At 41.5% G+C, this 26,027-nt stretch overlaps 1 protein-coding gene across 6 annotated transcripts in view; it reads left to right on the top strand.

Annotated features, from left to right (window-relative positions):
• The window catches only part of CTNND2 (catenin delta 2), a 936,097-nt gene extending 915,241 nt beyond the window's left edge, over positions 1–20,856 (top strand). For 4 of the 6 annotated variants that reach the window (XM_019541636.1, XM_019541621.1, XM_019541605.1 and 1 more), the window contains 4 exons: positions 3,787–3,918; positions 13,883–13,942; positions 16,148–16,221; positions 17,779–20,856. In XM_019541636.1, coding sequence (XP_019397181.1) covers positions 3,787–3,918; positions 13,883–13,942; positions 16,148–16,221; positions 17,779–18,039 — 527 coding nt within the window. In that variant the 3' untranslated portion in view covers positions 18,040–20,856. The remainder of the gene's footprint in view (positions 1–3,786; positions 3,919–13,882; positions 13,943–16,147; positions 16,222–17,778) is intronic. The other 2 variants (XM_019541627.1, XM_019541614.1) reach the window with 1 other exon arrangement.
• The last annotated feature ends 5,171 nt before the right edge of the window (positions 20,857–26,027 follow it).

The following is a 26,027-nucleotide window of genomic DNA, read 5'->3' as shown; positions in this document are numbered from 1 at the left end:
GTCATCGGTGAACTTGGCCAGTCCACTCCTGACTCCAATGTCCACATCATTAATGAAGATGTTGAACAGTATGGGTCCAAGAACAGAGCCTCCTTTGGATTAAACCAGCAAGGTTGAAAGGGGGACAATCAGAGACGATCCAAGCAGGGTGCAGGGCCCGGGGCAAATCAGCCTGTACAGGGCCCCGCCCCCAGATGCGAGGAAGCCAGTGACAGATTCAGCGGTGGGGGAGGAATGCCAAGCGGTCAGATGTGAAGCTGGCAGCAATGTGGAGTCACTGCAGCTGCTCTGCCCAGCTCTGTGGGGCACCCCAATGCACAAGGCCTGGGGCAGTCACCCCAATTAGCACCCCTACCCAGGGGCGGCCCAGGGACATTGGTGTGCAGGCACCTCAATGTCTCCATATACTGCCCAAACTTTCACAGCATGGAGAGGTCATTCCAGCTTTGCTTTATCTTTCAAGCAAGAATTACATCAGCGAATTGATGTCTCACTTGGTATAATTCTGTTGTCTCATGAGACAGACAGGTACTTACTACTAGAGGAACAAACTCCACTTCATTGCTAGTCCAGGAAAAAATAAATCCTTCTTGCTCTCTGTTCCTTTGAAGACTTGTGCTATTGAATAGGTAAAAAGAAAAATTATTAAAACCAGATTGATTTAATCCATGTAAAAGTACATATGACCAATAATAATGGAAAAGAATATACCACAATTTATTTTTCCTGGGAGAACAAAAATCAGTTGAAGTATTGAGTTGGGGAGTGGATACTAGGACTGTGTGAAGCTTTCATCCCTGATTTGATTCGGCGGAGATTTGGCCCGATTCGGTGGCTGAATCGCCATATCCAAATTGAATCAGAGGACCCTTTAATCGCTCTGAATTGAATCAGAACCTTCTGAATTAATTTGGAGAGATTTGGAGATTTGGACATAGACACAGCTTTAAATGTTTTTTCTACATACCTCTCGGTAGCAAATGCTTGTGAGTGCTGCAGTACTGGGGTGCATGGAGCGCCCCACAGAAGTGTGGGGGGCTCCCCAGCATGCTAGGCAGCAGACCCAGAAGTGGACCCAAAACCACTTCTGGTCCACTTCTGGGTCCACTAGGGAGTGTGCTGGGGGCCCCCCATGCCCCAACGGCTCAGTGACTGGTGCCTCTTGGGTCTGGGGAGGCACCCAAGGTCTCCCCATGGCCGACTGCCAAGCCTGGGTGTCCCAGGAAGATAAGCACCGGGAGAAGGGGGACTTCCCTCCCCAAAGTGGGACAGGGTACGGGACAGCCCACCCCACCATAAAAAGCCCTGAGACCAGGACAGACTGACCTGTTTCAGGTAACAGAGGAACAGACATGACACACCCGCTCCAAATGGCTGCACAGTTTGTGAGCCACACCTACTTCCAGCTCAAGCCGGCATGAGCAGGTGACATCATCCTCAAAGGCTGCCTGGCAAGGATAAAAGCCAGCATCAAGGGAGACACAAGGGGAGTGCTGCAGGGGAAGGACTCTGGAGGTGCTTCTCCCACTGGGCAGGTGCTATGCCAGGGGATGCTGAGGGATCCCAAGTGGGGGCACCAGGGAGAGCCTCCAGCAGAGGCAAGAGCAGGGGAACACATTAAGGGACACCGAAGACTGTAAGAAAAGGGGTAGACCAGACACTGCCCTGGATCAAGAGTGAAAGCCTTGTATTTTTTTCTTTCCTTTTTATTTTCCTCTCATTGACCCAGTTACGAAGGGGCCTTCAGATACCCCTCTGATAAGGACTAGCGCTGAGAGGCTCTGAGGCCAGGACAGGGGCACCCGGAAAGGCCCTGAACTAAGGGCTGGGGGCAGAGCAAAGACAACACTCCAAAAGAGAGGAGGGGTAGTAGAAGACAGTCCTAGTCAGAGGGTAGACCTAGTTAGAGGTCCATCAAGCAGTCTGGAACGTCACAACAGGAGCAAGGCAACACTGGAAGGTGAGCCGGGGAACAGTGGCAGTCATTGTGAAGGCTGGCGTGTGGATGGGGTGTAGGGGAGGCAGAGCCCCATGGAGACCCACTGAGGGTTGCAGTCTGTCTGAGTGAGCCCATTGAGGGGAAGCCCACCCCTGAAATTACTATCTAAGTTGTGGCAGACTAGTCTCAGGGCTTTTCCCGGAGAGACCGCGGGTTCATTCAGGGAGGGCTAACACCAACCTCATGATCGATCTCAGGCACACACATGAAGGCGGCACGTGAACACCTACTGGAGACCAGGCAGGCACACGGGGGATCTGGGAGAGGCGGGGGGGGCGGGGCCTGCATGCTCCCCAGCAGACCCAAAAGTGTACCGGAAGTCCACTTCCGGGTTCACCGCCAAGCATGTGGAGGTGCCCCCCGCACTCCTGTGCACCCCAGCATCATGACGACCATGAGCCACGTTGCTACCTCAAGGTATGTATAAAAGACTTTTAAAGCTATGTCTGTGTCCAAATCACTGACTCTCCGAATCAGCATCAAATCTTTAGATTTGGATTCAGCTAAATCAAATCGGGGACAGTGAGCCAAATCAATGAATTGAATCATTGTCCCTGATTCCGGCTGAATCTGAATTGAATAGGGCCTGCTTTGCACACCCCTAATATATACCACAAATTACCAAAAAGTGGATTTGTGCAGAACACAGAATACCTGAGGAGAATTTGCTATGGCCTTCATTTTGTCCAGGGTTTTTGATGCTAAATTCTGGGAGAGGTACATATCTTAGGTTCACATATAATCCAACCTCTTTTACCTTTTAAGAAAGAATGCAAAACTGGTAATTGTCTGAAAGAAAAACCTTTCTCTTTTTAAACTTAACTTAGGAGAAATAAAAGTCTAACAACCATATTAACGTGCCCTAATTAGTAACTCAGGAAGTAACATTTCTTAATTTTATTAAGAACACTTTGCCATAAAACATTAATACAGCTATTCCCTAAATTCTCATGGTTAGCACTATAGAAGTGTCCAGAAAATCATGTTTTTAAAAATAGTGATCATCTTTAAGAATTTTCTAGTCACTTTATGTAAGTAAATGCTGTTACTCCAGTCTAGGAAAACATGCATTTGAAAAGCAGTTTGACATGAAATCTCAGAAATTTTAAAACACATCAAATACAAATTATTTGTAACAATTCTACAGTAGTTTTGTAGATGCCAGGTTTTTAATAGTAGTTGCTGTATATAGGAATCATTATAACCATATTACCAACATCAGATTATTTTAATTATTTTCACGTATTCAGCATTTATCTGTATGTTTTCCATGAAGATTATTTTTTTTCTCATCACCATTACACAGTTCCTGTTAATATTTAAGTAATGAAATGAGGAAACCTTTAATGAAAGTTTTGGTCCTCTCAGTTGATGCTTATAAGTGGCTTTTCAATAAAAACTGACTATGTAGGGGGAAAATGAAACTGCCTGTGATTTAAAATATTGACAGATTCACAAAGAAACAGAAAGGTGAAAGAAAAAAGTATGGTTTTCTTGCAAACATTTTTCTAGTATGATCATGTCAGATGGTGCTTGTAAACAAAACTGTAAATCAAAATATGCAGACAAAAATGCAGAAGTGCATTCAAAAGAAATACACATTTCTCCTACATTTGAAACAGAAGCTCTTCTAACCTCCTCCCAAATTCAGTCTGTCATCTATGCGTTTTACTCACCTTAATTACTGCATAGTAATAAATGTAACTATTAGTACATTAGCTATCTCAGTGTTAAAATGTTGTTCAGTAATATGAGTAGAGAAAAATAATTTTGTCTTTATTATCTAGCAAGTGCCCCTGCCTCACCTCGGGAAATGATCAGTTTAAAAGAAAGGAAAACAGACTATGAATCAACTGGAACAAATGCCACTTACCATGGAAATAAAGGAGAACACACTTCCAGGAAAGACACCATGACAGGTGAGATTAGGCTTACACATCACATATATAAATCAATTGTGATAGATACATTTTCTAGGCTTGGCTGAATTTACTGAGACAGAGAAAGGGATCAACTTTTCCAGTGTTTCAATACTCCACAGATATAGCACTGAAACTACTAATATTCTTGTGAAGTACAATTATTTATAAAAGTCATAGGAAAAAATAAAGATGTGTATGCACTCTTGATGTGGTACCATATGAACTCCACCATTGTTACAATGATTCCATCTATTTGGGGTTGTATAATTCTACATAAATATTTGTCTATATATTTTTCATCTGTATGCAAATGAAATAGTGCCTGATTTTGAATGTAACAACTCTCAATTGTAGCCTGAGGTGCAGAGAAGTAGCCAGCGTGATTCTATTTTTCAAGTCCAAAGACTTTTTTTAATGCCTCATCATTTCACAGTGGGAGAAGGAACTCTGTCCTAAGTGTAATAGTTGTTCATAAATACTTCTTTTAATAAATGCTTTGTGTTTGATTTGCTAGATACTTATTTTCTTTTTAAGCAAAATACAGAAATCCAAATTGCATCAGCTTTTGAAAGCATGATGTTACAGGCTATGGATAGAAAGTACACATAAGCCAGTATAAGTGATCAGAAATGGTTCAAATCTTTAACACAACATAAGTTCAGTGCACATAAACCACTTCCAAAATGGCTGGAACCAGTTTAAGATAACCTGGATGGATATAGTATCAGATGTACCTATTTATGTTAAATCGGTTTATTTGAACTTCTGTCTCAGATCCCCTCCAGATTCAAGTTAACTCACAGTCCCCCAGCATCCCAGGAAGCTTTGCACCTCCCCCCTGCAGCCCTTCTCCCCCCTTGCATGGTGGGCTGGCTAGCTTTGGCCCAAGCTTGTCTGCTCCAGGTGAGCAGGGAGGCATGCTCTAGTGCCTCCTGGATTCTGGCCTGGGACATGCTACAGGCATGTGGCTGCATTTCCTGAATCAAAAGTAAATATCTGTTCTCTTGCTTATTGGTTCAATCTATGCAGCTTAGACTAACCTGTGGAAATTGAAGGATTCGGCCTCAGGCTTTTTGACTGTACTTAGCTATAGTGTCTAATGGCTGCTTCCATACTGAATGTTGTCTGGCTTTCCAGCACTGGGATAAATACATTCTCATGTAGCAGCCATTACTGTGAGCTTCACCAGGGATTTGTTTACTCTGTCATTTATAGTCTCACAGCACTGATTTTCTCTCTACCTAGTTTTTCAGTGGAGGCAGTTGTGTAATTTATGTGTAAGGCCTTTTCTCTCCTCATGAACCAAGTATGCCCTAAACTCAGCACTTTGAACTGTTGCATGCTTTGAGCTAATCTAACACCCTGATCAACTGTTCATCAGACTTCCTGGAAGTCTGTTCCTGATTCCTGTTCCTTTGTTCCTGATTCCTGTATCAATTATCAGTTAGCCTTATGTAATCTATTTTGCATAGGCACAATGGAGCTGTCTCAATACAAGTCATACATTCTAACCAGGAGTAGCCCCACCTTTTGTATTATAGTATTATATTGTGGCCTTGTAGAGGTCTCTTGATACCTGTTGGTTGTTTCCTCCTGTTCTCATTTAGGACACTGTCAGAATACATTGAGTATGACAGTATGGGGACAAGACAGTTGTACCCATACTAGGCTACATTCTTTGTCCCAGATCTTGCATTCAGGATTTGAATCATTGGTTACCAAGTGCTATATAGTATTTGGTAACCAAAAGCCTACAAACCGTTGTCTAAATTTGCATGAAGAAGCAATAAAGAAGATGAGTCAGGATCTGAGAGGAGGAGAGGTCTGTGTCCAATTATTATTGTATTCTATCATGACCTTGGACACGTTCATGAAGGCTAAATATAGACCGTCAAAAAGCCAAAGGCTGAATAAATCCAATCTTTGCAGGTTACTCTAAACTGCACAGATTAAATTGAAACAGAAGTGAACAGACATTTACCTTTGATTCAGTAAATGCAGCCGCATGCATACAGTGGCTCAGGCAAGAAGCTGTGGGGTGCTACAGCATGGCTCTCTGGCTGTGTGGTCACTTCTTCCTGCTGTCCCCAAGGATTCTGGGATTTGCTGTCCAGAATTAAAGCAGCGGGACTCTGCAAGTTTGCTCATCACTTCCTCTTCCTGCTTCCAAGTGCCTCTGGGATTTGTAGTCCACAGTTGCAACCAGCAGTAAGTTTGAGTGGTGGAAGGGGTGTTTAACCCTCTCCCTGGCCCCATACCCTAGCTGGTGTTTGCTTGGGGGGAGAGGGGCAGTACCCCCCATACACTGGGCTGCATCCCCAGCCAGGGTTGCTCCTACCCCTTTGTCAGCTAGCCCTCACTGCTCCAACTATAGAGCAGAGGGGCTGGGCCACCTCTGCTGTTTGGAGAAGACAGTATAGCCCAGTCGAGGGCTGCAAAGCATTCTGCCATGCTGGGACTCTGATTTAATGTGAACCAGGAAGGGGTCTGGGACAGAAGTTTTATAAACTGGTTTGACCCAAATCAGTTCATTCTGATACTACATTCAACCAGGTTTATCTTAAACCAGTTTCAGCCATTTTGAAACTAGTTTATGTGCATTGAACTTCTATTCTGTTAGGATAGGAACAGACATTCAAAAAGTCTGAGCCTGAATGGATTCAATCTTTGCAAGTTAGTCTAACCTGGCTAGGCTGAACCGGTTTCTAACTGGACAGAACATCCTCTCTGGACTGAGGAAATTCAGGAACATACCTGCAGTGGCTCAGGCTAGCAGCTGGGGATATAGAGCAGCCCTCCCTTCCCTTCTACAGTATTGAGCTGAGGGGCGGAGCATGACCAGGCCCCAACAGGACCTCTTATTAGGCAGGTTTGCCTGCACCATCCCAGGCTTTCCCCACTGGCTGCTCAGGGGTTGGGAGTGCTGCCAGCCCTCTGCTACCACTCTGAGGCAATGGGGGGTTGTTCAGTGCATGCATCTGTTGATGATACGGAGCTTTTCAGTCTCCCTCTCCCTGATTCTTTATAGTGTCTGCAGCAAACTGACAGGTGAGCAAACCAGCAGAGGGCTGATAATAGTGTTTATGACCTCATCAGCAAAACAACAGTCTCGCTCCATTAATTCAAACTCTTCTTAAACAGCTTAACAGCTGACCTGTTGAGTAGCTCTAAAAAGCCCTAAGCGGTCACTGTTCTGTCTGCCTGTCCCAGTGAAATTGGAGCCACTCACACACAGAGACACCTCTTAGTGTTAGCTAGCATACCACATGCCTAGGGTCTGTGGGGTTAGAGTCTGTGTTGTGTGAGATAGGAAGTGGGGAGAGGGGGATCCATGCTTGTCCAGCAAGCAGTGAGGGGGGGGGAAGGGCAGAAGAAAGCCAGGCAGACCATGCTGTACCTACCTGTAGTCTCTGCCAGAGCTCCAGCCAGGGAGCACGGGGGAGGAGCTAGCCCTGCTGTGGAGCAGAGAGCCCCACCCAGCCCAGAGAGCATGCCAGGATGCTGGAGGAGTCTGGTTTTTCTTAAACCAGCAAGAAGTCTGGGACAGACATTGCATAAAACGGTTTGACCCAAATCAGTTAAGTCTGATACTGCATTCAACCAGGTTTATCTCACACTGCTTTCAGCCATTTTCAAACTGGTTTATGTGCACTGAACATCTCTTCTGTTACAAGTTTAAACCAGTTTCTGATCACTTAAACTGGTTTATGTGCAACTTATGTCCCTAGCTGAAGAGGTCAGCCACTGTGACATCAGAACAGAGAATACACCATTTCCTTCTAAACATATCAACATTTGCAAATGTAGGGTCACTAAGGAGGGCATTTCCTGGCACTTAGTGACACATCTTTTTCATGGTCTTTGTGCATTCTTTTTTTTTTTTTTAAACCCATGCTTCCTTTCATTTAACATTTCTCTCTCTCTTTCTTTCCCCATCTCTCTTTTTCTCCAGTGGCTCACATGCCACTGTGAAATTACTTTACACTTTTAAGTGTAATTAAAAATGGACTTCCCACTTCACTTTCGCTCTTTCAAGTTGCCAAATTTCTACATTTGGTCCAGCATTGAGTTAAATGTCATTTGAAGGACGGGGTAAGACCTATGGATAAATGAACAGAGAAGATAAGTCTTACTAGCTCAACATTTTGATTGCTGAGTTGTGTAGCAGATATATAGATTATCTTTACAAAGTATTTAGCTGTTACCAATGAAATGCAAGGAGCCACAACAACTTTGCAAAATAAATTTGATAAATTGGACAGGAAATAGTTTAATTAAAAAAGTTACAAAACAACCTCACATAGTTTTCACTGTGAAATATCTATTTGCCTATACTAGGTAGTTTCTTACGTTTGTTTGAATTAGAACAGCATACAGATTAAAACAGATGGGAGTTTTTGTAACAAGTTGCAAGGATATATCACTTTGGGAAACACTTATGTATGACTAAAAATAAATAATACACTGTAGGCAATGAATGCAATGGAAGAAGAAGAGTTTATGTTCAGAAAAGTGTTTTTTATCACTTGAGGATGGATCCACAGATCCCCATTATATTGTGACAAAGTGAAAAACGCATTGTACAACATATATAGACAAGATCCCACTAATTTTTGGACTTAAATAACATACATGTTTACCTATAGTCACAGATTAGCCATGGCTATCCCAGTTTGTACAAAACCATTCCTAGATTATGGTCCTAGGTAATATCTAATATCCTGTAACCTGCTGGCTGTTGACCTAAAGCAGTTTTTTTTTTAGGAATTGGTGTTTTAATGCCAAGAAGGGTATATGTAGGGAAGCCCATAATGAAACCTGCTGAAAAGAGAGCAGAAACTGTAAATTGATTATTCTAATATTGTAAAAGCCTTAATCTGTCTGTCTGTCTGCCTGTCTGTAACACTTTATTCGTGCTCTGGTAGTGCGAAGAAGTGTTCAGACAGGTGGCAACACACTGCTATGTTGTCAGGTATAAAAGGGACAGAGTGGGAAGATGAGGCTGGCACAGCTAGCCTCACCCCCCTGCCCTGTTCCCTGGAGGTTGAGGGCACAGAGCAAACGGAATGGCAACAGCAACAGAGAAGGCCAGCGCTGGCTTTGGCCTGCCCCTACCCACTCCCGTTATCCCTGTGTACAGGGCCGACCCGGTGGCAGTGGGGGAAGGAGCCAGCATGCCGCAGTGGTGGCACTGGTAGTGCAGAAAGGGGAGGAGTGGGCCAAGGCCCGACATGGGGGGTGGGAGTGGGCCCAACATGGCAGTGCGGGGAGCAGCGGGCCCAGCCCAACACAGCAGCAGCTGGGGGAGAGAGGAGCTGGCCTCCTCCCCTGCTCGGGCCTGGACCCACTCCTTCCCCATCCCCCCTCCCCTGCGTCAGTCCCAAACGCACTCCTCCCATCCTCCCGCTGCCACCGGGTCGGCCCAGGCCTGCTGCTCCCACCTCTGCCACCGTGGCCTGCCTTCTCCCCACCATCGGGCCCAGTCCTCTCCTGCATTAGGCCCAGGCCTGCTCCTCCCTTTCCCCGGCCACTGTGGTGGGGAGGTGGAAACCAGCCCAGACCCCATGCAGCAAGAGTGAAGGGGGGAGCAGGCCCAGATGGCAGGGTGGGGGCACGAGGTTCCATCGCTGCCCGCTCCCCTGCCGCCATCATTCTTGATGGGCAATTGGCTAGTCTAAATAGAAAGATACTGTATTGATTAAATAAATATCTGCAAAATGCCATGAGTTTTATGAGGACAGCTAAGAGAAGAAAGGTAACAAAATCAGGGTGCTAATTTCCCTCTTTTGATTCAGGTTTCTGATATCTTGCCATAGTTGCAGTCCCACTTCACAACCAGCAAGCTTTTGATGACTGAACAAATAATAAACTGTAAAAATGGCATTATCACCATATTTAATTTTATAAAGGAGGAAAGAAAATGTGATGGCATAAATGACTTTCAGCCATTGCACTCTTAGTCCTCCTGCAATGGGATCTAATGCATGATCCACAGAATCACGCCTCCTGCCATGCCACATGTGCCTGACAAGAGGCTTGATTGTGGGCTCACACATTAGATCCCATCATACCTTATTGCCAGTACAGCTGCCAGGACCCAGAGTCAGCAGCAGCTGGGGCTTTGCATCCCCTTAGTTGCAGATCTCCCAGCCCTGGATGGGCATGGTGTACCCCTGCGGGTGCTGCCAAAGCTCCCAACCACAGGGGAGATCCTGCTACATGTATAAATTAAAGATGGATAGCAACCAGCTATGAAATTAGTACACATTTTGTAGGTCTACCTTTATAGCTGGTTGGGGGAGGGAGGGTTATTGTGTGATATGTACATTCCATGTGTAGCTAGCCTCAGTTAATTACACAAGTAACCAGTTTATTGTACGATACCTATAGTGTGTAGAGGGGGGCTTACGGGAAGATGAGCCTTTAACATGCTGTCCCCAGATTACTTTAGGCAGGAGACAGGGAAGAGTGGCACCTTGAACAAGTTAATTTCTAAGATGCCACCTTGCCCTGAGTTCTGCCTGATTTCAGACTGACACAGCTAACTACCTCTCTCTACTCTGAGATTACTTTAAATATGTATTTTCTTTGCTTCTCAGGGTTCAGGTTTACTCATCTATTAGATTACACCTATCCCAGCTGCCCTGAAAAAGTACTCTAATCACAAACAGGAAGAAGTGAATCTTAAGTACCTTTCTCCAACTATACCGAAAGAAACCTTTGCTTTTTGTTATTTATTATTTTATGTATTATTCTAAGAAACTGTCATATAAAGGAGCATTTTCATATGCCAGTGTCATGTCCTATACCGCACAACAAGCTAGCAATGATAAAAAAGCAGATCACTGCTGACTGATATGTGTGAGATACTAAATTGTTTTACTTTCCTGCTGTGAACTAGACTTCAGAAAAAGAGCTCTGTTAGGCATCAGGGAGGAACCAGAACATGCAACAAGAGTAGAGGATGACTGGATCTGTTGATTTATCCTCGCTTTTTCACTGAATATCAGACTGTGCTCATGAGGGCATCAGGGTAGTGACTTCTGATTTTAACGTGTCTATAAACATGTCCAGAATCAGCACTTTTGGAAAGTGAAACTTGAATGTTAATCTTAAACCATGAATCATAAGATATATGGAAAGGACTTTTGTCAGTGATATAAAACATCTAATTACATCCTTTTCAAAGCTGGTTTTAAGGTTATCAGTGCACACTTCTCAGAAGACAGCTGAGGAAAATGATTTGATAACTTTTGACTTATATCATCACAGCATGCTATAAAATAATCAGAATAGTTTAGATTTATGTAGTGTCCTTCATTCCAAGAGACCTCAAAGTCCTTCCCAAACTGTATGGGTCTAGCCATTACAAACTCCTTGGTTTTAACTAGGAATATAGTAACCTCAGCATCAGCAGTACTCATTTTTATTTATGTTCTGTTACTACAGATAACACCAGTGTGATAAAATATTAATTTTGAAATTACCTCATCCAACATAAACATTCAGGAATGAAACAGTTTCAATGTTCTTGCTCCATTTTCTGTGACACCTCACTCCCTAGGGTCACCATACTGCCTTCAGCTCTTCTCCTCTCTCTCTCTTCCTTTCTCATTTTTCTAATTCATCTCTCTCATCTTTCTTCTTCAGATAGTTTTATGTGCTACTGTCTATATACAATATCTCAGTAACTGAGCCCTAAACCACAAAACACTGATCTATTCATCTCCTTTTTTCATTTTCTCTCCCCCTCTATTTGCACTTGCCCTCAGTTTGGATAGCTGTTCGACAGTCATAGTCAACTGTTCATCCAAGCATGGCAGCCCTTACAGCTATTTCTTGACGCCATGGTTCCCTAAAAGGGCTACCTGTAAGAAGCAGGCACTGGAGCGGGGCTGTGTGTGTTGCTAGCAGCTATGCAACCTGACTTTTAAATTTCCTCGAGGGATTACACTCTCTCCATGTCTCAAATGAACTAGTCCATGTTTCTGTTTCATGAATTGTTGGCATTTCCAAGCTATTAACATGCCTTTTTGGTCTAATTATGTTAAATGACTGGCTTCACAATTTGTAAGTGATCTATTTACAGATTAAAATAATGAATTTGTGACTGACACATTAATATTGATACCAGTTCCCTCTCGGGAAATAAACTTAAGATATGCAGCTATCCTATTATGCAAAAAAGGCACCTTCTGGGTATTTCTTCCAGTAGAATTAGCCCATTGCAGTGTAGGCAGATTCAGGTCTATGGGTTTTGAATTGGTTTTGAATCAGTCCATGAGTATGTATCCTGTGTTGATTGCTTCAGCAGGTAATGCTTCAACTACATGTTTTGCAAATTACACATTCTTGAGGAAAATGAAAAGGACACTGAATATCTGTTCACTGTATCAAACTCTTGGAAGCAGAAGAGCCACGTGCTGTGTGTATCTTTCAATGTGACTAGTCCATTAAGGGACGAATAGAAATTGAAACCTTTAGATTTGGAATCCAGCATGTCAGGACAACCTGTTCATGGGGGTCCAGCTGTAAATTTTCATTCTGGACAAGACAGTTGTACCCATGGTAGTCCAGCATCAGAGAATGGAGACTCCCAAAGGTTTTGTGAAGAATTTGAGGAAATTTAGCTAAAGCAAAAAGCTTACAGAACAGATACTTTTCAGGTTGTATTTTGCTGCCTGAGGCTGTAAAAAGGAGTTGTGGGAGGGGCGTTGCCTTTTAATCCTTATGCAAGAAAATGTATCACGTGTACAACCATCGTGGACATGTGGGTATTAAACAAAAAAGAATCTGAACCAGTATGCATGAGGTGTGAGAGAAAACAATTAGGTTTCTTCAGATCCTAAACCATGGAGGTCCTGGGTCTGGGTAATGGATAAGCCAACTTCACAAAACATCTGGCAGGCAGGTAACTGAGAAGATCAACATGGAAAAGATGGTGCCAAGGAAAGACCTGGAATCAAACACAGATACTAGCTACACCAGTATGGCAGATTCCCACAATACTAAAGGCTGTAATAAAACCTCTACAAATTAATTGTGCCACTAAGACATACAGATCCATACAGAGCCAAGACATCCAGATGCAATGAGTTCAGTGTTCCAAACATATGAACAAACTACCTAAAGTCTCAAGGGTAAAAGTAGCAAACCACAAGGACTGGAGATGATGAGCAGCCTAGGGCATGGAGGAAAGCTTTGCCATCACCATCTTTGGTGACACACACTCCTCTCTATTCACACCTATGGCCAAGGGCAAGTTTCTGGAAAAGCTGGGAGTGTCAATGGGAACAAGACATCTTCTGTTACCCAGACAAAGACTGATACTGAGAGCTCTTTACACCTCACCACCACCCACCCAATCTCTTCGTTATTGCTTCCAACTTCTCAATACTGTTAGCTAATGGCTATCAGTCATCTCATGATACCTTTCCCTCTGAATGTCAGTGCTCATTCAGCTAGGGCATAAGTAGTATCTTCAGTTTGCCTCAAGAACATGCCATTATCTGAATCCTGGAAAGCAGCAACATGAAGCAACTCTTTGACTTCTGTTGACCCTCTCACCATTAGCATGGAAGCTAGGTCTGATGTCAAGTTTGAAGGAGCAGTACTCCAATCCATATTTGACTGAGACGGGTCTTGCACTAATGTACTTCCCATTTGAATCATCCATAAGAGACTGTTTGCCAGTCATTCACAGTGGGATTCACACAGATGTATGGTCTAAGGAGAAAGAACAGCTGCTTATCCTTCAGTAGCAGAAGCTCTTTGTAATGTAGCCAGCATGGATCCCATGACCGTCCCTCCATCCCCACTGTTTGGAGTCCACTGAAGAATGGGCTTTGAATTGCAAAGGAACTGTGGTAAAAACTGGGGCCTCTCCAGTCTTTTGCCCTTTCAGGGTACACATGCCTCTGTGCCAGACACCATTAGTGAAAATTTTCCAAATTTTACACAGGACCTGCATGTGCACCTCTAGTGGGAATCAGACTGACTACATCATCTGAAAGAACCAGGGGTAAGAAATCATTCTTTACTGGTGTTCACTGTGAGTGACCTGTAGCAATCACACAAATCCTACACTTCTCCTTCTGGAAAATGTGATCTTTACATAAGTCTTTTTCAAATCCATTAGTAGAATATACCTCAGGTACAGGGTCAGGTCATAACTGACCCAAAGGAAACATCTCCTGGCTAAATATGTGCTTGCAAGGAAACAGGAGATAGACATTTTTACTGAAAATATGAACAGCTCTGAAGGACAGTGTTTTTCTTGTCTGCAGAAGCGTGGCTTCATCTCAGCACTTTCAGGCTTATAACTCAGTTCTCTCAATGTCCTTAAATTAATAGCAAGACGGTGATCCTCCCTCACACGGTGGCTGAATCATCTAGATCACTTCATTATGCACAAGTACCAGCTTCCTGGGAACCAACATGTGGATCATATTTAAATCATCTCTCTTCCCTTGCAAACAGTTTTTCCTCATAAGAAAAGCATCATTGCAGCTTATTTATTAATTAGTATAACAACATCCAACCTGATCCAAGGAACAAAAGTGCCAGGGGGTTTTAATATACTAATATTAGAGTTACCATTTGTTAAATGTAGAAATGGTATAAAACAATGTATGTAGACTAAAATCTATTGCTTGTTGCTATTTGCCTACCAAGTTTCCTTATTGACTTAGGTGTGAAATCCATAGGTTCAGCATAATATTTATGTATAAATACTAACGAGAGTTATACCTTATTTACTCAATTTTAAGGTGAGGTATTTTTCCCTATTTTACATGGGGATAAAGCCCCTCATCTTAGAATTGTGTACAGGGCAGTTGTGGGTTCCAGTCTTAGGCTGTCACCCCTAATAAGGGTTAGGGCTATCGCCACAGCTGCTGCCTGCCCTGCTTCCCTGACTCCCACCCCCCACCCCCACCGCTTCTGCACCCTGCCGTATTTCCCCTGCAGCCTCTTCCCTCCACCCTGTCCCACACAGCCTCTGTTTCCCTGCCTGACCCTCTCCCTTCCACCCTTATCCTTGCTCTGCACTGGCAGGCTTTCTCCCCATTTTAGCCTGGGACACTGAGCATAGCCCCAGCCTAGCCCCATAGCAGTGGTGTACAGGCCACACAGGCTTAGGGCTATGCTCAGTGCCCCAGCCTGCCAATGTGGATGGGGCAGGAGCAGGAAGTAGACTTGGGGTGCAAAGGGGAACCAAAGAGGGTGGGGAAAAGTAGGAAGGGGGAACAGAGAGGCTGAGGTGGAGGAGCAGGAGGAGAAACAGATCTGGGAAGAAGGTGGGGCTGAGGCTGTAAGATGGGGCAGACAGGGGGCAGGCACAAGCAGGGAGCAAGCTGCTTGACCTTTCCAACTGCCCCTCCTGCAGCAGTGTCTGCCCCCCCTGCAGCAGTGGGGGGTGAATTAAAGATGACCCTCCAATAATTTAATTTTATACATGAAAAATTATAACAAATCTGCTGTACTCTCAGCCTGTCTTGAAAAGATGCTGGTGTATATTGTTTCTAAGAAAAGTACACAGACATGCATGCGCACACAGACATTCCAGCATGAAGATTAACTTTTTACTTTGAACAGGTCATGGCAGCAGAATGTGGGAAACAATTGGTGCCCTGATCACTTGGGGCATCTATTGTTATAGGCATCCTCCTACTCTAACTGCATAGAATAGATAATGCTAAGGGATTTTTCAGTTACTTCTTAATATTATCGTCATTTTGTGCTTATTTTGAACAGCTGCTTTAGCAATCTCTGAGTTGCTAGGCAGCAAAATTCCACTTCCTAAAGCCGTTCCTCCTTCTGATGAACTTGCTTGGCCTGTGTTATAAGCTTTGCTTACCTAAATGCACATCTCTTGTAGGATATCTTTAGTATTCTCTACATCACATGCTATATATGAGCCATATATTGATCTGCATTTCTATTTTAAAAAATCATTACAAAAGATGGAACAGACTAAATTCTCCCCACCCTATGGTCTCACTTTCAAGGAGACTTGTTGTTCTTTCTTTCTTTGTGGTTTCCCTCAACCTGGATTTAAAATAATCTACACTAGGACTCAGGATACATGTTTTACTGTTTGTCTTTAAAAAGCAGACCTTGTGCAGTATATGCTGTGAAAAGGCTGTTAAAAAACAAACAGTTGATGGAACAGTTCTGGAGAGATATGTGTCTGGTAAAACTTCTCCCCTTTTGCTTTTCTCTGTAGCTCAAAACACTGGAATCTCAACTTTGTACAGGAATTCCTATGGTGCACCTGCTGAAGATATCAAACACAACCAGGTATGTGAGTGCAGTAAAACACCAGTTTCCATGTGGAATATTACAAAGCACTTGTTATTTTGCCAGTTAGAACAAACACAATGTGTTCATGTAACAGAGAGGTATAGAAAAGCAAGGGATACATTCTTGTACAAGTGGTAGCAATTTCGTTGATTTCATAAAGGTTGTGGTCTTCTGCATTAGCAGAGAATTTTTGGATCCATGAATCCAAAATGTATAACAAGCTCTAACAAGCATAGGATGCAAACACATACTGATTACAGACATGTGATGTAACCTACAAAACACAAACGTCTCAGGCTCACAGCTGATGACTCAGCTCCAGCAGCTCAGTTAGTAGAAGGAACCTAAGTCAGAGGTGGCCAACTTATTCCACGCATGGCACCAGCAGCCTCTATTTTTGGGACAATGCAGAGTGGGGAAGGGATAGGGTCTTGGCAGCAGATAGGATAGGAAGCAGAAAGCAGAGCAGCAGATCAGGCAAGCACAGGGCAGGGAGCAAAATGCAGAGCAGGTAGAAGAAAGGGATCAGAGTGGTGCTCGGGGAGGGTGTGGTTCTAATTTGTGACACTCCTGCCAAAAAAGTTTATTTGCTATTGTGATCCTGGCAGTGTCCACTAGGGCTGTGAGAAATTTGGCCAGCTGTTTCATCTCAACACTGTTTCAACTCATTTTGAGCTTGAAACAGTGAAATTGAAATGAAACAAAGGGCTTCGAAACAGCCTCAAAACAAAATAAGGGCAGTTGAAATGTTTCAAAAGTTTCGAAACGTTTTGAGTCTCATAGCAGCCCAGCTGAGTTCCCCTCCCCAGTGCTGTGATGCGCTGAGTTCTCCCAGGTGGGCTGAGTTCCCTTCCCCAACCCGACTAAAACGTTGAAACAGCTTCAAAACAGCAAAACCGTTTCGACAAAACAGAACGCAACAGTGTTTTCAAAACAATACAAAACTTGAAACAAAACACTGTTCTGCTGAAACGGATGTCAAAGCAGAATGCTGCTGTTTCACACAGCCCTAGTGTCCATCCAGTTCCAAGGGTCAAGTGCACACATCCAAAACAGCACCATCATAGACACTGGCTTCTTTATTTTGGAAACTTTAGTAGGAGTGTGAATCCCAAGTGCTATCCTATTTTAGAGACAGAGTGAGTCTCTAAAACATTGCTGAATACAAGTGACTTTTTTTTAGGAACATTACTGAGTCCAAGTGGCTACAAGCCGCGTTGCTTGGATCGTCCAAGATATTGCCAAACCGTCTAGTTCAAACTCTGAATTGTGACGCTTTCTTCCACTTCCTGTTTAACTGTCTCATTAAGAAAACCAGCTCTTCTGTTAGCAGTAGTAACACACAGAAATATAAAACAATTATTTGGAAAAGTAAAGGTGTGGATTTCATTCAGAAGAACTAAGAAAGGGTTTGTGCAATGACTTTGGTGCTGAACATATTCTTATTTCTAGCCTGATGAGCTAAAACAACCTTTTATACTTGTTCCCCTTCCATAAATCTCTTGTCCAGTGCTAGCCAGATCTAACATACCAGGTGTATTGTTATCTGTATAGGTCTCAACACAGCCAGTTCCACAGGAGCCCAGTAGAAAAGATTATGAACCATATCAGCCGTTTCAGAATTCAACAAGAAACTATGATGAGTCCTTCTTTGAGGACCAAGTGCATCATCGCCCCCCTGCAAGTGAATATAACATGCACCTGGGACTAAAGTCAACCGGCAACTACGTCGACTTCTATTCAGCTGCTCGTCCCTACAGTGAACTTAACTATGAAACAAGCCACTATCCAGCCTCTCCAGATTCCTGGGTTTGAGGCTTGGGCAAGAAACAGAAGCTCCAGGAACTGTGCATGTGCATGCATACCACAAGACATTTTTTTCCTGCAAATTTAGTTTGTTAAAGCCTGTTCCATAGGAAGGCCCTGGTAACCAGTATGGAAAAATTTAAGAGATTTTAGAAGGCTAAAAGAAATGCAAGTTAAATATGGAAGTCATTAGAAAGAAATATATATATACAAATATATATTACAGTGTGGGACAACTTTACTGTTGTCCTATAGAGTCTAAAATAACAGTGCTGTGTACTGAATGTGGCTGAAGGAAGGAGGGAGAATATGACAGTGGATGTGGGTCAAGAGTTAAGCACAAGAAACTGAACAGCTTATGTACTTTATGGGGAACAGCTTCTCACACTTTGTTTAATATCCTCGTTCATTGTGAATCTAGGCTTCAAGTTGCATTTGGGGTTTCCTCTGTACAGCAAGATGTTTCTTGCCTTTTGTTAATGCATTGTTGTAAAGTATTTGATGTACATTACAGATAAAAAAACAAGTGCATTGTGTATATTACACCAATGCCACAGTGTTTCTTCATCTATGGTTCTAAATATTGCTTCAGTTTCAAAATTTTGGAAGATGTATGAATTTCCAGGAGTTTTTTTGTTTTCTTTTCCCCAGTGCGTTTTAACAAAAAACAAAAAGGAATATTTAGCAGTATTGTTCGTTCTGATATGTGAATTTGTTTGTGGCAACTAAAAAAAAGGCATTCAGCAGTTTCTGACAATTAACATTCATCATTCCACACTCCTTGTCAACAAAGTGCTTTTTCACTGCCTAAAATTTTAGATGTAGATATTTGAAATAGATTTTTTTCATTTATACCAGTTTTCTTTATGATGATACAGTGTTAAAAGAAAATAAATTACAATTGATCTGTCATCCATATTTGCTAAGAATGTCTATTTCCAAGAACTGAACATACAAAATACACATTCTTGCTTGTGTGCATGTACGTCTGTGTGTGCATAATATTCTGTGAGTGTATGTGTGTATGTGTGTGGTGTACAAGTTATTTTCATCTGCTGTTCTCCTTGTTCAAGCTTTATTTTATTTTTTTATTTGATATTTTTTACAGTGGAAACTCCAACATGTAATTTCTCCTCAACCACAGTATTCACCATTGACAGTGATTCCAAACATTAGGCCAGTTCCAAGTAGAAGGTTTCCAAACTTTCATCCATTTCTTCATTCCTGGGGTCATTCCCTTTAAGGGTCCCTTCCTCTCTACAGCCACCTAGAAGAGCAAGAGCTCAAGGCAGATGTGGTGCTTTCTCTCCATCTTCCTGAAGGAAGGGAGAATGTCAAATCATAAAGACCCACATGGTTAATTCTTACATCTGGCTGAGGGCCCAGCACTGAGACATTAGGACATTTTTATCATAGTAAAACAAAACCATTCCTCTGATAGAAAACGAGTGATCATTTCTCTACAATTTAGAGCGTGGATAAAAATGCTATTAATAAAAGATAGTGAACGCATTTAAAAATGTGGAGCAAAAGGAAGGATCTCCGTGTCCCTCCAGAGTTTAGAATAAAAATTTGATTCTACATTATAAAATATTCACATCATCCAGCTAACAATGTTATAATGTATGGTCTTCACACAATTAGAACCACCACAAGTGGAATATTTGTTAATTACTTAATTTGTTTTAGGATACAAATATTTCTGTGATTATTCACTGTAAGAGTCTCAGCGTTGTTTGAATTATATCCCAGAGGTGGAAAAATCTCTCTCAAATCGTTACCTGTACCACAAGCTAGAAATCGTACAGGTTATTGGTGGAAGTATTGTGATGTAGACTTGGTTTATCAGTAACCTAGTGCAGTAGCCGAAACTCTTTGGCAGTGTACAGTGTCTCCTCTTTGTAAACAGGGAAAATTGCATGCAGAAAAAAATTAAATATAAAAGGGAGGGGCACTGTGGGCCAGATGTATATTGAGTTAGATGCAAATATTATTCATAGTTTTGGACACAGGCTGTTTATATTTTCTTTATTAAATTGATTTGAATAAGTAACATTTGCAGTGCTCTTTTGAACAAAGCACATTTTCAGTATTAAAGAACTGTTTTTTATTTGAAAAGAACATACCATAACCCAGAACTTGAAGTGCATCCTGATTAACTATACACACCAGACTTCTATCGCCTGAAGCAAGTTCCTAAATAGGCCTAAGGCACCCTAGCTACAGCACAAAAGGCAGAAAATTGTTGCAAAATGGGTTTATTTCAATTCTTCAGGCTGTGAAAATGCCCATGTTGCCCCCTCTCAGTTTTCTTAATGAAGCAATTCTCAAATAAGTAATAGATACTGAATTAAAGCCACACAGTGTCACAAGGCTCTTTTTGTCCATGGTTTGTTATATTTTGTTTCCATGCTTTGGCAGTGGCAAGTACTCAAACTAGTGACATTTGTTCTTGCTATATTGGGTCTTGGGAAAGTGTTTCTTTCCAGCCCTGGCAATCTAGTGCCAGCTCCCATTACAAATCCAGTATGGAGAATGCATTTTTTTAATATGGGGGGAGGGAGTTAAAAATATTATACCCCATTGCTGTTCCCTTCAGACATGTAATAGACCACAAAAAAAGCAAAAGAGGCAATGTTCCAAAAATGAATAAAATGCATTTGTTGTACTGTCAAATGTTGGACTTTTTTTTAAAACAAGCTTCATATTAGAATCTTGATCAGTGGTGTAGAGCTATCTAAATATCATTGTTTTGTTAAACTGTTCTTTATGGGCTGGAAGGAATGGTTAACCTGTCTCAAGACTAATAAATTTGTACCAACTTGACCAATATTATTTTTTTCAAAAAAGGAATTAAATCAAATGTGTATTCAATACTTTAAAAAAAAATCTAAATTACTATATTAACACTGAATGTACATTTTTATTTTAAAAACATATTTCAGCAAGAAAAATGAATGGTAGCATAAAATTGCATAAAAGAACTATAAAATTATAGATTGCCAAAAACTGTGTTTTGCTGTACGTGTTGCTAGCATGTACAGAGATTAACTTATATTAACCTTTTTATTATTAAAGTCTACTGTAACGTGGAGTACTGCTGTTCATGATGCAATGTCCTTAAACTTGAAAGCAAAAGTTATGACTCACTACTGAGCTGCTTCTTTGTCAGGAACACCGTGTTAAATATTTCCTGCACATGACCTACTTTGTTATTCATTACATAGCTATGCACTTTCACTTCTACAGGTAAAACAACTGACAGGAAAAAATGGAGTGTTTTGGGGCTTGGGGGTTTGGTCCCAACACGACCCTATATTGCTTCTGAGCTAAACCTTTTGTATAGAACAAAACCAACTAACATGAGAAAACCTTGATATAAGAGCTCTAAGCCATAGAGTATTCAAATATTTATAACATATTCTGGCCAGTGACTAATAAGCTCCTTAGATCAACTTATAATAATCTTTAGAAGATACCACTCTCTTAAGCTAAATAACAGAAAAGACAAGGTCTTTGATAAATACAAGGTGGCACTGTGAGAAACTACAGAATACACATTCTATCACCTTTTGAAGACAACTACACTTGCAGCCAGGTGCTGCTTCCTGCTCAGCCTCTCTACCATTATTTTATTCCTCTTACTGGGAGGAAAAATTCCCTAATTACTGATTTACTACAAAGAGAGGAGCACAGAGAAGGAAAAGCAAGGCTCCTACTAACTTTAGTTAGGACATGAAAAGAGTGGGGCATCTTATAATTACCAGGGATGGAAACTACCCACTGGGATTATTTTGTGTAGTTCAGGCATCAAATATTGCTAGCAGACCACTTTACTAAATATTGAATGGGAGGACTATGCTGGAACAAACCACCAGGCTGAAGTGTCAGCAGGTGACTAAGTGAAAGGGAAGAGGACTTACAATAGAAGACTTTCAGCTGCAGTCTATCTAGACAGCAAGCTGAGCAATAGAATAGCCTCTCTCTCAGGTCACCACGTAAGGTCCCTGATGGAAACAAGTGACCAGTCCTGGCCCTTAGTGTTTAATCCCCATCGTTAGAATGGCCTCAACACCACACTGTTGCTCAAACCTCTGGTGTTAGATGCACAAGTGAAAGCTGTGAGTCATTCTTTTCTATAACTGCATGCATAATAGTCTAGCAAAATATCACCTGATTCCAAATTTGGCTTCAATAATGAATTGAATAATTTGATTCATTACACTTGATGTTTTAATATATTGACAATATGGTTTTTCCTTCACCTTTTAACCAAAGACTCTGGGCAGGCCTCTCCTAGAAGAAAACATGAACCAGCCACTTGCCAAATGCACAGCTTTCACCTAAGACCTGATTCAAAATACATTGAGCCAATGGGAAGACTTCAATGAGTTGTGGATCAGGCCCCTAATAAAAATGAAGAGAAGCTGCTACTGACCCACAGGTGTATCAGTTTCTTGTGCCCTGGCTACCCTACAAGGGGCTTCTGCTCATTTAACCAGGGTGACAGTGCTACAGTAGTCAGGCTCCCTGGTGAGGGTAGTGCTGTTTGGAGGAGGAGATTTCTGCTATCAGCATTGTACCAGCTCTCCAAAATGACAGAAGCTCTAATGGGAAAAACTGCTGTCAGCTAACAGAGATGGGTTCACACCATGCATTTTGCTGGCAAGGCTATGTCAACTGTAAGTGTGATCTAGCCATGCCAGTAGACAAAGGTTTGAATGCTGACTTCACCAAGAACTTTATAGTAAACACAATGGGAATTTATGCTTTACTAAGTGGCCAAGAAAGAAGACAGTAAGTAACTATTGCCTAGTACCCAATCTGTTTAACCCTGGGATCTGTATGCACAAAACCAGGAGTCTGTTTTATATGGGGAAGGGGGGTGGAGAGCTTTCTTAAGCAGCAGAGGGCCAAGTGGTTTGTCCTGATTATGGTCTCTTAATGAAGTACCCACAATGGTGCTCCAGGTAAAGCTGAGCTGGATATGGTCCTATTCTGAGTATACAAAGATACTGGCTGACTGATTTTTTTTTTTTTTTTTTACAAGTTTTCTATTCAATTTAGGTTTTAAAAAATAATCAGGCAGAATGATAGAAAAGTTAGAAAATCATTAGGCTAAAAAAAGGCCTCAAGAACTGTATTACCCTCTTCAATGGTATTATTTCTATATTACCTACACTATACTAAATTACTTTAAAGATTCAGGGGAAGGTGACAAAATTGTGCGACTATTGCATTCCATTTGTGTAGGACAAGGCCAAAGGTATCAACCTCAGTCTCCAGTATAGCCTGAGTAAACTCAGCTCTGTATTTAAAGTCTATAATACTTATGGTATACACATCTCTTCAGCAATAGATCCAGGTAGCTGGATTACATAGACTTCAAGAGATCTCACTTTTAGTCAGTCCTCATTGGCAACCTCCATGTCAGCACGTCTGAAAATAACAGGACTGAGGGCTGAAATGAAGTCAGACTGGCTGTAGCAATCAATTACAATAATTATAGGAGTCTTCTGCCTAAAATTTACAGTCTGCCATGAACAGAATATGGTTTCTCACTACATGAAAGGTGATAGTGAAAGAACTGAGCAAGTGTGATATCACTGAGGAGATCATGAAGGGCTCAGAGGTACAGTTAACTCAAAAACAATGAAGGAGGCCTGGCCCTAAACAGAGCAATATGGTGGAAATATATCCCAATAACCAAATACTAAGTGAAGCACTGAGCATTTTCCAGAAGGAGAGAAGTTAGCCGTTATTATTTTACCATTTCTGCCCTAGGTTTTTGACCATCTGTGAATTACTATGTGAATTATAAGATGTTATTTCATTCACAGCTGTGGCAGAACTTCTCCACCTTGTTTTGTGTTTCTGTTATTGGGCGTCAAAACTTACAACAGCTCTCTTAAGTCAAGCTGAGGTCTGAAGAGGTTCAGAATCATATAGAAGTCAAAGACATAGTATGAGCCTCCTTCGCTGGGAAGGATGAGGGCAGGAAGACAGGACAGCAAGGGTAAGGCCTGACAACAGGGGCCTTTTTTATGTAGAACAGTTTAAATATTCCATTTTCGCTAATGAGGGTCTCTGAGAGGAAGGAAAACTCAATGGTGATTTTTATTGAATTTGTTCACTATATGATTACTCCTTTTTCTTGGCGTCACGCCTTTAAACAAATACTGAGGAGGATGCTTTTTAATGGTCCACCAGCCTTGGGCTCTCATTTAACCAACAGGTGGTTTTGCAGTTTGGGTTGCAATGTTATCTGAAATACTGTGCATCTACTCATTTTCATGTATGTGCTGATTTATATGTTGTTCTCTGTAGGAGGAGTGATGAATACATTTCATTAATGTGCTTTGTAATTTATTTATTTGATCATTTCATTTCATTCCCCTAAAGTTGATTGGAAAGATTAGTAAAATATGGACTGTATTATTTACACTAGGGACTAAAGTTTTGACTGCAATGTCTGCTAATTCATTGGAGACATTTATGAATTAGAATAATAATCAAGTATTGCATAATTGCATATGCTGGCTTCTTGTTGTTTCAAGAATATATCAAGGTATTGCATAAAACTTATTAATAAGTTCAACATGACTTGAATTGTGGCTACCCACGATTCTGCTATCTAACCCCCCATGGGCCAGCACAAGGACAAATGAGTCACTGAACTCTCTCCCTCATGAGGTTTGCCTGGACATCTTTCATGAGCACTGTGACACCTTCCTATTTGGGCAGGCATTCACCAAATAAAACTAGGTTGAGATGTGGCTTATGGGGAGTCTGTTTTATCTTGGTGGTCTAGTATGCTATTTTGGTCCTCTTCAAACTTTTCTTTTTATTCTGTTTTCTTCCAGTCAGCCTTCCTGAGCCTTTATTGGGAAGTGTGGCATACACATCAAATAAATAAATAAACCAGAACTGCTCAGATCCAAATTCCATGAGGCCAATCTACAGCTGTTCTAAGAGAGGAAGACTTTGCTGTAAAATTCACTTCCCCTTTTGGCCCATCAAACTCTATATTAGTGGATGCTTGATAGCATCGATGTTGCACAAGAGATGTCTTTTGAGACTATGAAGTCAAATCAGAATCAAAATTGTTCCAGAAAATAAAAAGAGGATTATTTATATGGGTTGTTTTTCTTCTTCTAGGTCGTCCTCCTCCTTTTTACTCATTTCTTCCTTTTTCTGATTGACTCCTCCATTGAATTTTAAGAGAAAGCTGTACCTAAAACTGTGTCATTTACTGTAATTTGGACTCAGATCTAGGTATATTGCCCCAACAATGCAGCTGTTTTTTCACTGTTAATAAAGGGGAAGGTATTTTATGTAACAAAACAATCCTCCCATTTATTTCTGCTAATGGGTTAAGTAAGTAGCCTTTTTTTATCAGTCATATTTGGGAACATAACTGTGTAACCTTGAATTTTTCATAAAAGCTTTTGGTTCTTTCAAGGACATGCTAAGTCAAGTCGTCCAACTTTGCCTCCAATATTTGCATATTAAAGAACCGTTCTTCTTGTAGAAAAGAGATGTGCATGCAGTCCTTGGCTTTTGATGCTAACCATGAGGCAGGAGAAAGTTAGAGAAAATAAGCTGAAGAAAAATGTATATATTTTTACTAGAGATCTAATAAGCAGTGCTAGTCACAGGAATTAAATGCTTGAAGAGAGTGTCCTGTATTTCTTAGGATTTTGTCTTCTAGTAACTGCTCTAAAATAAACATGTTAATGGAAGTACCTGATATGATATATGCTTTTTTGAGCTGTATTGAAAGACCACAAACTGTTCAATAAATCATTGAAAAAATACATTATAAAACCATCTCCAGAATCTACATGCACACACATATATAATGGAAATTTTGGTACAGATGCCCAAGATGGGCTGGATTTTAATATTTATCCAAAAAAGTGGCCAAGGCTAAGGCTGATTAACATATCTATCAGTGTAGGGAATCTTCTCCACATGGCACCTTTTAGGAGCACTCC

This window comes from Crocodylus porosus, unplaced genomic scaffold (assembly GCF_001723895.1).
Source record: "Crocodylus porosus isolate Cpor-Errol unplaced genomic scaffold, CroPor_comp1, whole genome shotgun sequence".
Taxonomy (NCBI): domain Eukaryota; kingdom Metazoa; phylum Chordata; order Crocodylia; family Crocodylidae; genus Crocodylus; species Crocodylus porosus.
The sequence above is the reverse complement of the archived record's forward strand: the minus strand, read 5'-3'. Positions and strand labels throughout refer to the sequence as shown.